The sequence below is a fragment of the Marmota monax genome, unplaced genomic scaffold (genome assembly GCF_021218885.2).
Source record: "Marmota monax isolate L192 unplaced genomic scaffold, Marmota_monax_Labrador192_F-V1.1 WCK01_AAM20220418_F8-fsc00015, whole genome shotgun sequence".
Lineage (NCBI taxonomy): Eukaryota > Metazoa > Chordata > Mammalia > Rodentia > Sciuridae > Marmota > Marmota monax.
The window spans coordinates 5764855-5777058 of record NW_026692194.1 but is presented as its reverse complement, the minus strand read 5'-3'; the positions used below and the strand labels follow the sequence as shown (position 1 = coordinate 5777058).

The 12204-nt window shown below is 31.4% G+C and overlaps 1 protein-coding gene across 9 annotated transcripts in view; it reads left to right on the top strand.

Annotated features, from left to right (window-relative positions):
* Ehbp1 (EH domain binding protein 1) overlaps nt 1-12204 on the top strand; it is a 322315-nt gene that overhangs the window by 142755 nt on the left and 167356 nt on the right. For 6 of the 9 annotated variants that reach the window (XM_058572791.1, XM_058572806.1, XM_058572790.1 and 3 more), the window contains 3 exons: nt 1408-1512; nt 2066-2188; nt 6415-6652. In XM_058572791.1, coding sequence (XP_058428774.1) covers nt 1408-1512; nt 2066-2188; nt 6415-6652 — 466 coding nt within the window. The remainder of the gene's footprint in view (nt 1-1407; nt 1513-2065; nt 2189-6414; nt 6653-12204) is intronic. The other 3 variants (XM_058572797.1, XM_058572808.1, XM_046423182.2) reach the window with 1 other exon arrangement.

The following is a 12204-nucleotide window of genomic DNA, read 5'->3' as shown; positions in this document are numbered from 1 at the left end:
TTATTCATAATAAAAGTCTGACAGGCCTTAGCTGATTTTACTACTCTTCAAATGATAGAGTTTATTTGGGTTTAATTATTTTCCATGCTTTACTATGACTATCTGAAGCATTTTTACTAATTCAAAATACATTTTCTCATTCAGACAGGAAATATTAATAAATTTATCAACCTTTTATATATATTTTACTTAAATATCTAGAACATATTTCTGACAGCCTAATAGTCTTGGAGTCACTTACTAAAGTCTGTTTCAATATTTGTCTCTTTATAGAATGTAAATTCTTTGAGGATAATAGCATGTTTGGTTTTTTTTTTTTCATCCTTATGTTCCAAGCAGAAAGCTTGGCACAGACTGATAAATAAATATTTGTTCAACAAGTGAATGCATGAAGGCAGTATATTACAAACGTATATTCTTTGATTTGGTTCAAATAAAGTTTAACATGTGTACTTAGATCTACAATGTTAGAGAACCGTAGTGTTAATGTCAAATTTACAACTGTTTTCTATTTCTAATTGTTTTCTTTCTTTCCCACTGAATGATCTGGATCTGTTTGGTTTATCCTCATATATAAGTTACTTCTATACTAGTAGTTAACTTTGGAAACATCAAGGATTAACTAATGTATTCTAAGTATGCTATCTAGAATACTAAGGCATTTATTCTTTTGTTTACAAGTTATCTAATTTTTACCCAGTGAATGATAGTTTCACATAGTCAGAGTTATTCAAAATATATATGACTCATTTAAAACATTTTTATACACAAAATTGTTTTATTTAAATTTTTCTCTTTGTCTTTTTGTTTTCTTATTGACTAAATTATAAAATTCTTAAAGCAGATACTTAGAATTGACTTAAAAGAACAAATTCTCTACAAAACAGGAGTAGAAACAGTAACTATTGCTTGCTTTTATTGTTTTAGTGCTGATTTTTCAATTCTAGAGCAAGAATGATTGCATATTATATACATGACTCATGTATATATATTCTTAAAACCTTTAAGTTTAAATTTAGAATATCTGAAGCAAATGGTGAATATCAGGATTTTTAAAATTTTTGTTTCTGATGTATATGTTTAGAGCAGAATTCGTTTTTACAAATACAAAAAATATGATTGCTGAAAGTCAATGTTAACTCTTGGGTTATTTATTTTTGTGTCTATTAACAGTTAATATATTACTAATACAAATTTTAACAATAAAATGCTTTGTATTTTAAAATGTGAGTACAATGTAACATTCAATTGATTATATCTGTTATAGTTCATCAAAATAACATCTCTGAATGTATTCTATTGATTAACCAAACATCTCCTCTGTCTTTTTGAGTAACAGCATGCTTCTACTGCTTTTTAATTAAATGACCTTACCTTACATTTGTCTTGACTGGCTTCTGTTTACAGAAATTGTAAACCAGTTGAATGCTCTGAGCAGCTTAGATGAAGATCAAGATGACTGCATAAAGCAAGCAAATATGCCTTCAGCTAAATCAGCCAGTTCCTCTGAAGGTCTAAGAGCTTTCCTCCTTTCTTTCTGCTTCTGATTGCCTATATTTACTGTGACTTGCTACATCTTGACTTCTGTCTGAACTTAGCTGTCGGTTTTGTCTTTTTGCTTTTTTTTTTTTTTTAAATGTTTTCTTTGGTAATTTGTAGTGTATCAACAGCCAACAAGATAACAAAATTTATCATCTTTAACAAAGTATTATATCAGAATGCTTAATAATGATTTAAAAACATACTTGATCATATGACAATATTTCAGTGAGCTTATATATTCTAAAAACCTTTATCAGCACTTTTTAATTTGAATCAAATTCAATATAATGAAAGTTTCTTTAGTTCATTATCTGATAAATTTTCAAGTTAATATCTGTTTTTATTTTGAAATGTTGGTATACTACAAAATGCTTGAATGGCATTCTGCCATTGTTAAAATGCTGTATCTCATTTTTGCAGGTATTATTAATGTGAATTTTTAAAATTTGAAATGTTTCATGAATGATCAATAATTAGACTTTACCATAATTATAGTGCGCTAACATATATGCTTATTTTTCAGAGCTTATCAACAAACTTAACTTTTTGGATGAAGCAGAAAAGGACCTGGTGACTGTGAATTCAAATCCATTTGATGATCCCGATGTAGTAGATTTAAATCCATTTGGAGATCCTAACTCAGAAGGTAGGAAGTCTTTCTTTTTATTTTATTTGTTGTTCAAAACATTACAAAGCTCTTGATATATCATATTTCATACATTTGATTCAAGTGGGTTGTGAACTCCCATTTTTACCCCGTATACAGATTGCAGAATCACATCAGTTACACATCCACGTTTTTACATATTGCCATACTAGTGACTATTGTATTCTGCTATCTTTCCTATCCTCAACTATCCCCCCTCCCCTCCCCTCCCATCTTCTCTCTCTACCCCATCTACTGTAATTCATGTCTCTCCCTTAGGAAATCTTTCTATACTTGTACAGTCTTTGTATAGTCAAGTTTTCATGAACTATAAATAAGGGCAGGGAAAGATTTTCTTAAAAGACTCAAAAGGTGATTTTTTGATTAAATAATATTGTGTTCAATACCATTTGCAGTTGATCGTTAATTCTAGGTAGTCTCCATTGAATTGTTTTTAAATAAAAACTAATGAAGCCTTACCTAGATATTTGCTTATTTTTAGTTCTTATTTGGTTAAACAGTTAGTAAAAGTCTAATGTTATAGATAATAGTTTTTTACCTAGCGGACATATAGTCATTTGTTAGGCATACCAAGTGAGGTCAGATTTTGGGGAATTCTGATAGTCAGATAATAGAGGTAGATCCTCTATACCACTCTTCCACCCTCGTGTTCAGAGCATCTGAACATTTAGCTACTGCTAACTCATGCCTTTGGCTGAAAAATTACAGTTAATAGAGTGAGTTATGTATGTGATGGCACAGAGCAGAGAAAGTTAAAAAACACTGCCGTCATATATACAGCATACTTATAAAGAGTAAAATCAGGGGTCCCCACTGCTGCCACCAGTCTCTTTTCTTATCAAAACTCCTATTTAAGAGTTTTGAACTCTTCAAGCCTGGATAAGGACTGTTGAAGAAGTGAGACCTCTGTTTAAATTAAACTCTTTGCTTGAAGTAAATGCAAGAATGATTAACCACTGTTTACATCTTTTTGACTGCTCTTATGAAATCTTCATGAGCTTTAAAGAATTCTTCTACTGCTTATCATGATGAAAATGAGTTCAGCTTCAGGATTTACTCTGTTAGAGCAATATTGTTTCATAATTCTTTCCTTCTCTTCCTTTACCTTTTCTCTTCTTTCTAGCTTCCAAATTAATAAGATTTTTGTGGACTATGTATTATGAACATATTTTAAATCTTAATAAAGATAAATTTTAAAGATAAATTAGGACACTGAGGCTCAGAGGAGTGAAGTGATTTTAATTTGAGGGAAATGTACTTGGAAATTAGAACTAAGATTCCCAAACAAGCATCTTCTTTTGACCACAAAGCTTCTTTCATGGTTGCATGTCATAGTGCATACATCTGAGTACTGTGTTAAAAAGATAAAATTACGAAAATATTTTGAAACATCAGTATTTGAACTTTCCATTTCAATCAAATATGCTTTCTAAATATATGTGGATCTGTTTTCTGAAATAGAAAGTAGCTTCAGAAAACACATAAGATTTTATTTCTGTTTAGACAAAGCAAACCAACCTGATTCAATATCTTTAATTATGCTTACAGAGCTAAAAAGACATGTAGCAATCACTGTTTTCTTTAAACATATGCCTATGTCTTTGAAATAAGTACTTAGTACTTTCTTTTAGAAAAATATTTTCCTAGAAATAATTTATTTTTTTTTTCATCAATTAAAAACTTTCATCTTCAAGTAACCAAAATATTTGGGGAAGAAAAAAATGTATTATAGTTCTGTTTTTAGTTTGTTTGTTTTGGGCTTTATGGCTGTTACATCCTCAGTTCTCCTTATATTTATGTACGTCAGTGACCCTTTTAGAAAGTCATTAAATGTATTTGTTAACTTTTATATGAAATAATCTTAAACTTACCCTCCTTTGTTACTTGTACTGTCATCTTCAAATCTTGTTCTGTAGTTTCTATACTTTCTTTTGTAACCAAAAAATGATGATTTACTTGGATCAATTTTTGCAGTCCTTTTCCTGAAAGTAGAAGTAAACAGTTTGTTTCCATTGACAAGTTTTGTCAGCTTTTAAGCATTTGAGTCCTCATATTTGATAATAAAAAATTGAATAGGCAAAATTGCATATTCTCTTCCCCTATGGAGAACAGAAAATGCTCCATTTACATTACTATGAAGATTTTAATGATGTTTGAATATTATGATGGTATTACAAAAAATAACACAGTTATTGAATCTTTTTAATGTAGTCAATTTTTAACTCATTTTAGTATTAATTTATTAGGATTTTAAATCAATAATATGATTTTATGAAATCTTTTATACTTTATAATAGGTTCTACATGGTATACAGAATTTCAGTTGAGGGTTTTTGTTTTATTTTTCTTCAATAGAACGATAAAATAAAATTTCTGGACTAATGTCTAAAATATAAGTTGTTTCACTTTAAAATATAAAAGTCACTAGGGTAGGCATGATGGCATCTGCATGTAATCTCAACTATGTGGGAGGCTGAAGCAGGAAGATCACTGAAGACCAGGAATTTGAGAGTAGCCTAGGCAGCATAGAAAAACCCTGTTTCAAATCAGTCAATCAAAAATCATTAATATATGTCAATCATGAATGTTTCTGTAATATAGAGTAAGTTGCTTGAAGTATCACTTAGGAAATAATTGTGATTTTTCTTGAATTCACTGACCAGTTTTTTGCTTTTTACTAAAATATTTTGTTGGAGTTGCCTGGCATAATTAAAATTAGTTTTAGTGTACTATGATTATTGGCTTTCTGAAACTTTTATCCAATATGGAAAAATATGTATGTATTTAGGCCATACTAGGGATTGAACCCAGGGTCTTTCACATGCTAAGCAAGCACTCTACCACTGAGCTACCTTGCCAACCCTTTTTATTTTGAGGCCAAGACTTACTTAGTTGCTCAGGCAGGACTTAAACTTTTGATAATCCTGCCTCAGCCTCTCAAATAGCTGGGACCATTTATTTTTGTCAACAAAACCTATATGCAAATTTGTTTTCAAATTGAAAATTTAAATAATAAAATATTGAAGGATTTAGTGTGACGCATCTATCACCTTACCAGTATGATTTTAATACAACTTTAATTCAACCTGAGGATCCTTATGTTATTCTTATTAGAGTATTAATTGGATTCATATTTTAAAAATTATTTCATTAAAAGCTCTAAAGGTTAAGAATGGGGTCTGGTAATATAGAATGGGAGAGTATGTGCTTAGTGTGTTCAAGTCCCTGGGTTCAATCCCTAGCACCCGCAGGGGGGGGGGAAAGATTTAAGGTTTTATAGCATACAGAACTTTCAAAAAAGAAGTCCAGGGATACATGTATGAATTTTTTATATAGTCTAGAATGAATTTCTGGATACCTAAATATTCTGGTATAATTACCAAGACCATTTTAAAATTTAATCCATTTTATATTCTTTTAAACAAATTTATTACATTGCAGTTTGTGATGATAAGCTAGTATAGTGAGATAAATAATATTGCACTGATAAGAAGTTGAAAATTTCCAAAATTGAGGTACCATAATGCTGATACTATTAGAGACTCTGATTACTGTCATGAAACATTAACTATCCAGAGATGTCGTTTTTTGTGAACACCATTCCTAGAGAGGTAGACAGAGATCTTAAATATTACATTTTCTAAACTTCAGAATTCCTTAACACCTCTAAAAGGAATTTCTTGTTTCATTATTGTTTTGTGCTCTGAGAGCTCTGTAATTTATTAATTCAAGATTCCCGTCTTTGAAAACACGTTAAAGCCAGGTGCAGTGGTGCATGCCTATAATCCTAGCAGCTTTGGGAGGCTGAGGCAGGAGGATCTTGAGTTCAAAGCCAGCCTCAGCAACTTAGCAAGATCTTGTCTCAAAATAAAAAAGTAAAAAGAACTGGAGATTAAATTAATTAATTATTCAGTGGTTAAATGCCTCTGGGTTCAATTCCTGGTGCAAAAAAGAAAAGAAAGAAAGAAAGAACATTAAAAATATCATATAGGGTCTGGGATTGTGGCTCAGTGGTAGAGCGTTTGCCTAGCACATGTGAGGTACTTGGTTCAATCCTCAGGACCACACTAATAAATAAATAAATAAATAAATAAATAAATAAATAAATAAGTGTATTATGTTCATCTACAACTAAAAATTTTTTTAAATAGCATGTAAATATCATATGCTATTAGTTTAATTCATCTCTTGCTATCGTTTTATAGACCCAGTTACTGAAACAGCTTCACCTAAAAAAACAGAAGAATCTTTTCATAATAACAGTTATAATCCCTTTAAAGATGTACAGACTCCACAATATTTGAACCCATTTGATGAGCCAGAAACTTTTGTAACTATAAAGGATTCTCCTCCCTCGTCTACAAAACGAAAAAATATAAGACCTGTGGACATGAGCAAGTACCTCTATGCTGATAGTTCTAAAACTGAAGAAGAATTGGATGAGTAAGTATATTTCATTTTGCTATTACCACAGTTCAGTTTCTATAGTAATTAAAGAGATCCTTTTGTAATGTAAATTTGGATGGGTAAAAATGTATTTTATAAATTTAATATGTATTTTATAAATACATATAAATTTCTGTATAGCTCATTCCTGATCTGAATTTTTATAGTCTTAACCCTTATTCTCCGACCCTCTTCCATACGATTATGTGAGTACTCTAAACTAACAAATGAGGGAGATGTGTTCCTGGAATCTCTTGTTGAAATTTTAATTGTATCATCTCATAGAAACCATATTACAAATGGTAGGTAGGTTTTTTATCGAATAGCGTAAGCATTACACTTGAATGTTATATTATAGTTTTGCTGTGGGATCCAAATTAGTCATTTATGATAGTAATTTGATGAGAAGACTTTTTCAAGTGCCAAACATTGAAAGACTTTTTCAAGATCCAAACATTGATAAATCAGATTCTATTATAAGCTTCAGATGAATAGGCAGTATGATTAACACTGCCATATTGCTCAAATATAGATTGGGGATAAAAAGACAATATATTCACATTGTGATCTAGAGTTGCACAGTGCACAATCTGTGTGACTGTAGACCATGACCATGAGTATATTTTAAAAAGTGACAACAAGCTAGACATGGTGTTTCATGCCTGTAATCCTAGTGGCTTGAGAGACTGAGCAAGAGGATAGCAAGTTCAAAGCCAGCCTCAGCAACTTAGTGAGGCCCTAAGTAACTTAGTGAGACCCTGTCTTGAAATAAAAAAATAAAAAGGGCTGGTGATACAGCTCAGTAGTTCAGCACCTTTGTATTAAATCCCTGGATCCCTGGTACAAAAAAAAAAAAAATGACAACGAAACTTCAAATTCTAGCATTAATGGAATAACACAGACTAGATGTACCTCTTGTCTTAAACAACTAAAAAATGGAATAAACTATGTGAAGTACTGGTTTTCAGACATTGGGCATAAACTGGATGGTACAGGGAGTTCTGAGAGAATAGAAACAAAGATGAAGAGTCCTATAGTTGTCCAGTCTTACTTATGGAGTAATCTCCCTGAATTGGAGAGACAGAATTTGGTCTTTGAGGATTATAGAGTGGCTAAAATATGTGGACAGAGTACCAGAGAGGAAAGAGCTACTTACAGAATTTCACAGATCTATAGAATATTTTTGAGTCTTTAGCTGAGTATTGATCAGAAAAAAATTACCAAGGACAAAGAAACAGACATAATAATCCCTGGAGTCCACCTAAGACCACGAATAGTTAGTGTTCCCATTACCCAGGGGAGAAGACAGCACATGGAGCATCAATTAGAGTCCTCAGCAGGATATTGCCTCAATGGTAGGACCAAATTAGCCTCAGTACAAAGACTTTTCTGGATCTGCCTGACAAGCTTAAAGACAAGGTTCAAAAGATCAAAGTAATTCCAAGTAATTTAACTGCATCCCACACAAAGCTCAAAATATTTAAGGGAATGTGTGTGTGTGTGTGTGTGTGTGTGTGTATGTGTGTATAAATTTAAAACACAATTCACAAGGACAATAAAAAATTAGTAGGCATGTATAAAAAGCAGGAAAATCTGACCCATAATGAGAAGAAAAGTTTATCATTAACTGGATGCAGAAGTGGGACAAGTGATGGAACTATTAAGTAAGCATAAATATATTCCAAATATTTAAGAAGGTGGAGGAAAACAGAGAGCATGGGTGATATTTTAAAAATCCAAATTGAATTCATAGAAATGAGAAATACAAAGTCTGAGATGAAAAATACTGTGTATGGGATTAATCCCGTGTTACATACAGAAGACAGAAATATTAGTGAACCTGATGACATAGGAATAGAAACCACCCAGAATGAAACATATGGGAAAGAAAAATGAATAGAGGATTGGTAAGCTGTGGGACAACTTCAAGTGGCCTAACTTGTATAATTGAAATTCTAGAAAGAGAGGAGAGAAAGGGAAATAGAAAAAATATTTGACAAAATTTGAAAAATATTGGCCAAAGGATTTTAGAAATTAAAAAATAGATGCACCTATTAGGTCCAAGAAACCTAATGAACCCCAAGCACAAGAAACATGAAGAAAATCATAGGAAGGTTTCTCAACAAAAACAATCCAAACTGTAAGCCAGTAGGGTAACATTTTTAAAGTTCTGAAAGAAAACATCAAAAACTTGTCAACACAAATTTCTATTTCCAGTCAAGAAAAGGGGGCAGGAAAGGGTAAGCAAAATAATGGACTTTTCCATATATCCAAAAGCTGAATGAATTCTTTATTATCTGGTTTGCTTTGCAAAAAAAAAAAAAAAAAAAATATATATATATATATATATATATATATACTTAAGGCAAAAAAAGTCTTTTATGCATGAGGAAAATGACAAAGGAATGAAGACATAGGAAATGGCAAGTGTGTGTATAAAATGTTTGTCTTATTTTAAAATATTTTTGTTTTAAAAAGATAATTGTTTTAAGCCTTAAATAATAATGTATGCTAAGTTTTATAAAATGTAAAAGTAAAGTATGATAGTATAACAGTTGTAAAAACTGAGTGGGGAAATTAAAGGATACTGTTTTAAGCTTCTCATATATAAGATTACTTGAAAACAAACTTTTTTCACAGATAACTTAAATTTTTTATGTAGAAAATCATGAGAGTCTCCAAAAAAGCTTCTGGAACTGAAAACTAAATAAGGTTATAGATACAAGATTAATATACAAATTTAATTTTTTCTCTGTAGTGATATTGAACACTCAAAAAAGGACATTTTAAATTTAAAAAAATAATAATTAGAATTTTTTTTTAAAAGATACACTCAAAGGGTCTAGGGGTATAGCTTAGTGGTGGAGGTCCTGGCTTCAACCCCCAGCATCAAAAAAAGAAAGTTACAAAAGTATCCTCTAAAAATCAGGAATACATTTGAAGGTGGACAATTACTATACAATGAAAACAGCAAAACATTGCTGAGCAAAATTCTATGACCATATATTCAAAGGTATGAGTTCTTTTCATTTGATCTGAGATTCAGTGATGTATTGGATTATATGGCCATACAGAACAAGCAGGAAAGAGAGAGGCAGAAGATGCGGGTGAGAAAGAGAAAATTATTAAGGGAATTGGCTTACATGATCATGGAGACTAAGACATCCCAATACAGATCATCATTTGCAGCTAGAGACTTGGGGGATGCCTATAACATGGCTCAGTGTAAGTCTAAAAGCCTGATAACCTGGGAGGCCACTAGTGTAGGTCCTGGAGTTCAGAGTCCATAGAACCTGGTGCTCTGATGCCAAGGCCAGGAGAAGAATGTTTGTTTCCCAGCTGCAGAAAAGAGAAAGACCAATTTGCCTGTCTTGTTTTGCTTTATCCAGGCTTCTAACCAGTTGAATGGGCAATGATTAAGAGCACAGGGACTGTTGGACTTAGAAAAGAGATGATTTTAGGAAACTATAGTGACTAACTTCAAATATTTTATGACTTTTATTTGAAAGAGTAAGGGAGTTGATTTATTTTCTATTGTTCTGGAACTGTGTTTCTCAATCTTTTCCTACTTTACAATACTATGTCATGACTCTCACGTGTTTTACACGCCTCCCTGGGTATAGCTATGTTTTGGTAAAAGCTAAAAAAGTTCTAACCTCCATAAATACTCAGAATTACATTATTAATAATAATCTGATTCCAAACCCAGGTTGAGATCTCATTACTAATTAAAAACTGTATGGGGGTTTAAAGGTTGGCTCAACTCTTGCCAATGTATTGTTTGTTTCCTTTGAAATAGCTAATGTGTAATAAATAAAATTTCTCATGGGTGGTGTAGGTGCTGAGTAATAGCCACACACCTAGAATATTTGAATGTAAATGTAAACTTTAAATATCTTTCAGTCATTCCAAGATGTATGAATATTACACAATACACACACACACCCTGCTCTCTCCTATTAACAAATTAAAGAGACAGCTAATGTTTGCTTAAACTTTTAAAATGCCTTAATAAAAACTAAAATCAGAATCAGTGGGTGTTTCCTTTTGACCATTCTTTTTTTTTTTAACATGAAAGTCACAGTCTTTACAAGTTTCCCATGAATAAAAGAGCCTGCTAAATTGCTCAATCATTTGCGGTTACTAGAGGGAGCCTATAAACAGCTATTTCTTTCTTTCTTTGGTTCTTTTTTTTTAAGGAATACACACAGAAGTCCTAAAGATTTCACATCAGCTAATGTGCAAGTCCAGGAAGAATTTGGTTTGCATTACTTACTTATTTGGTGTTCATATATCTCCAAAAGTTTATAGGTCCCATATCAGTGACAGAAATCGTCCAAAATTTATTCTTACTTCAGTTATAACTTACAACTTTTTATCAAGTGAAAAGTTTCTGTGACTCATTTTCTATTATTAAACTGTTCCGTATGCCCCAATATAGAATTTTCCACAAATAAACAGTACTGAGTATTTTGATGTATAAAACATCTCCCATCAGTACCAAAAGAAAAATATATACCTTCCTTGCTCTTTAGCATCGGTTCTTTACACTTAGCAACTGTTTGGTTTCTCACTTTTCTTGGCTTTGGTAGACAGTTTGGCTATTCCAATTTAGTGAAAAGAAAACTGATAAAGCAATATTATATTAGAATTTTTAAGTAACTTTTGAGGACCCACATGTAGACATTTCTGATGTTGCTGTGTCAGTTTCTCAAGCCTCTCATGGAATTTTATTCAGAGAAGGTATATACTCATTTTGATAAATTTGAATTGTTTTTCCAAAGAAACAATAGATTTTCAAGATGAGAGGAAAAGACTACAGATTTCTCTTTACCCTGGCTTCATAGTGTAATATTTCCAGTATGTTTTAGTTAATTCTGCTTCTAACCAACTTTAGTTTTACTTTCTGATTCCAAACCCAGGTTGAAATCTCATTACTAATTAAAAACTGTATGGGGGTTTCCTGGATGAATATCCAAACAATAAATAATATCATTTAAAAGCATTCTATCCAACTTCTTTAATATAACATGAATTTTAAACTCACAGTGCATTAATGTTTTAACTAATATATCACTCAGGTTTACAGTTCAAAGATGAAAATAATTTATTTTTATTCAGAGTAATGTGGAAAGTCCTGAAATAGATTATTTAAATCATAAATGATCAACAAGATGTGGAAATTGTGTTAAATCCTTAAATTTCCTCATGTAAAGTACTGCTTAAGAATATAGTCATGGTCTAAGAAATACTTGATTAGCAAATTTTGTCATTGAACCAGCATCCTAGAATGTATTTACACAAACAAAAATGGCCAAAATGGCACTAGCTGATATAATCCTTTGAGACCACCATGTATATGCAGTCCATTGTCAACCAAAATGTGTGTGATGCCATGTATATTAAATGTATTTATCAGCAGTTATATCACTATTTTCATTTTGTAGAGAAAGTGGTATATTCACATAATACTTTTTGTAGACACTGTTCCTGTTCACTTGTTCTTAGTGTAGTACTTTTTTATATTGAGATATACATACTTTCTAAAA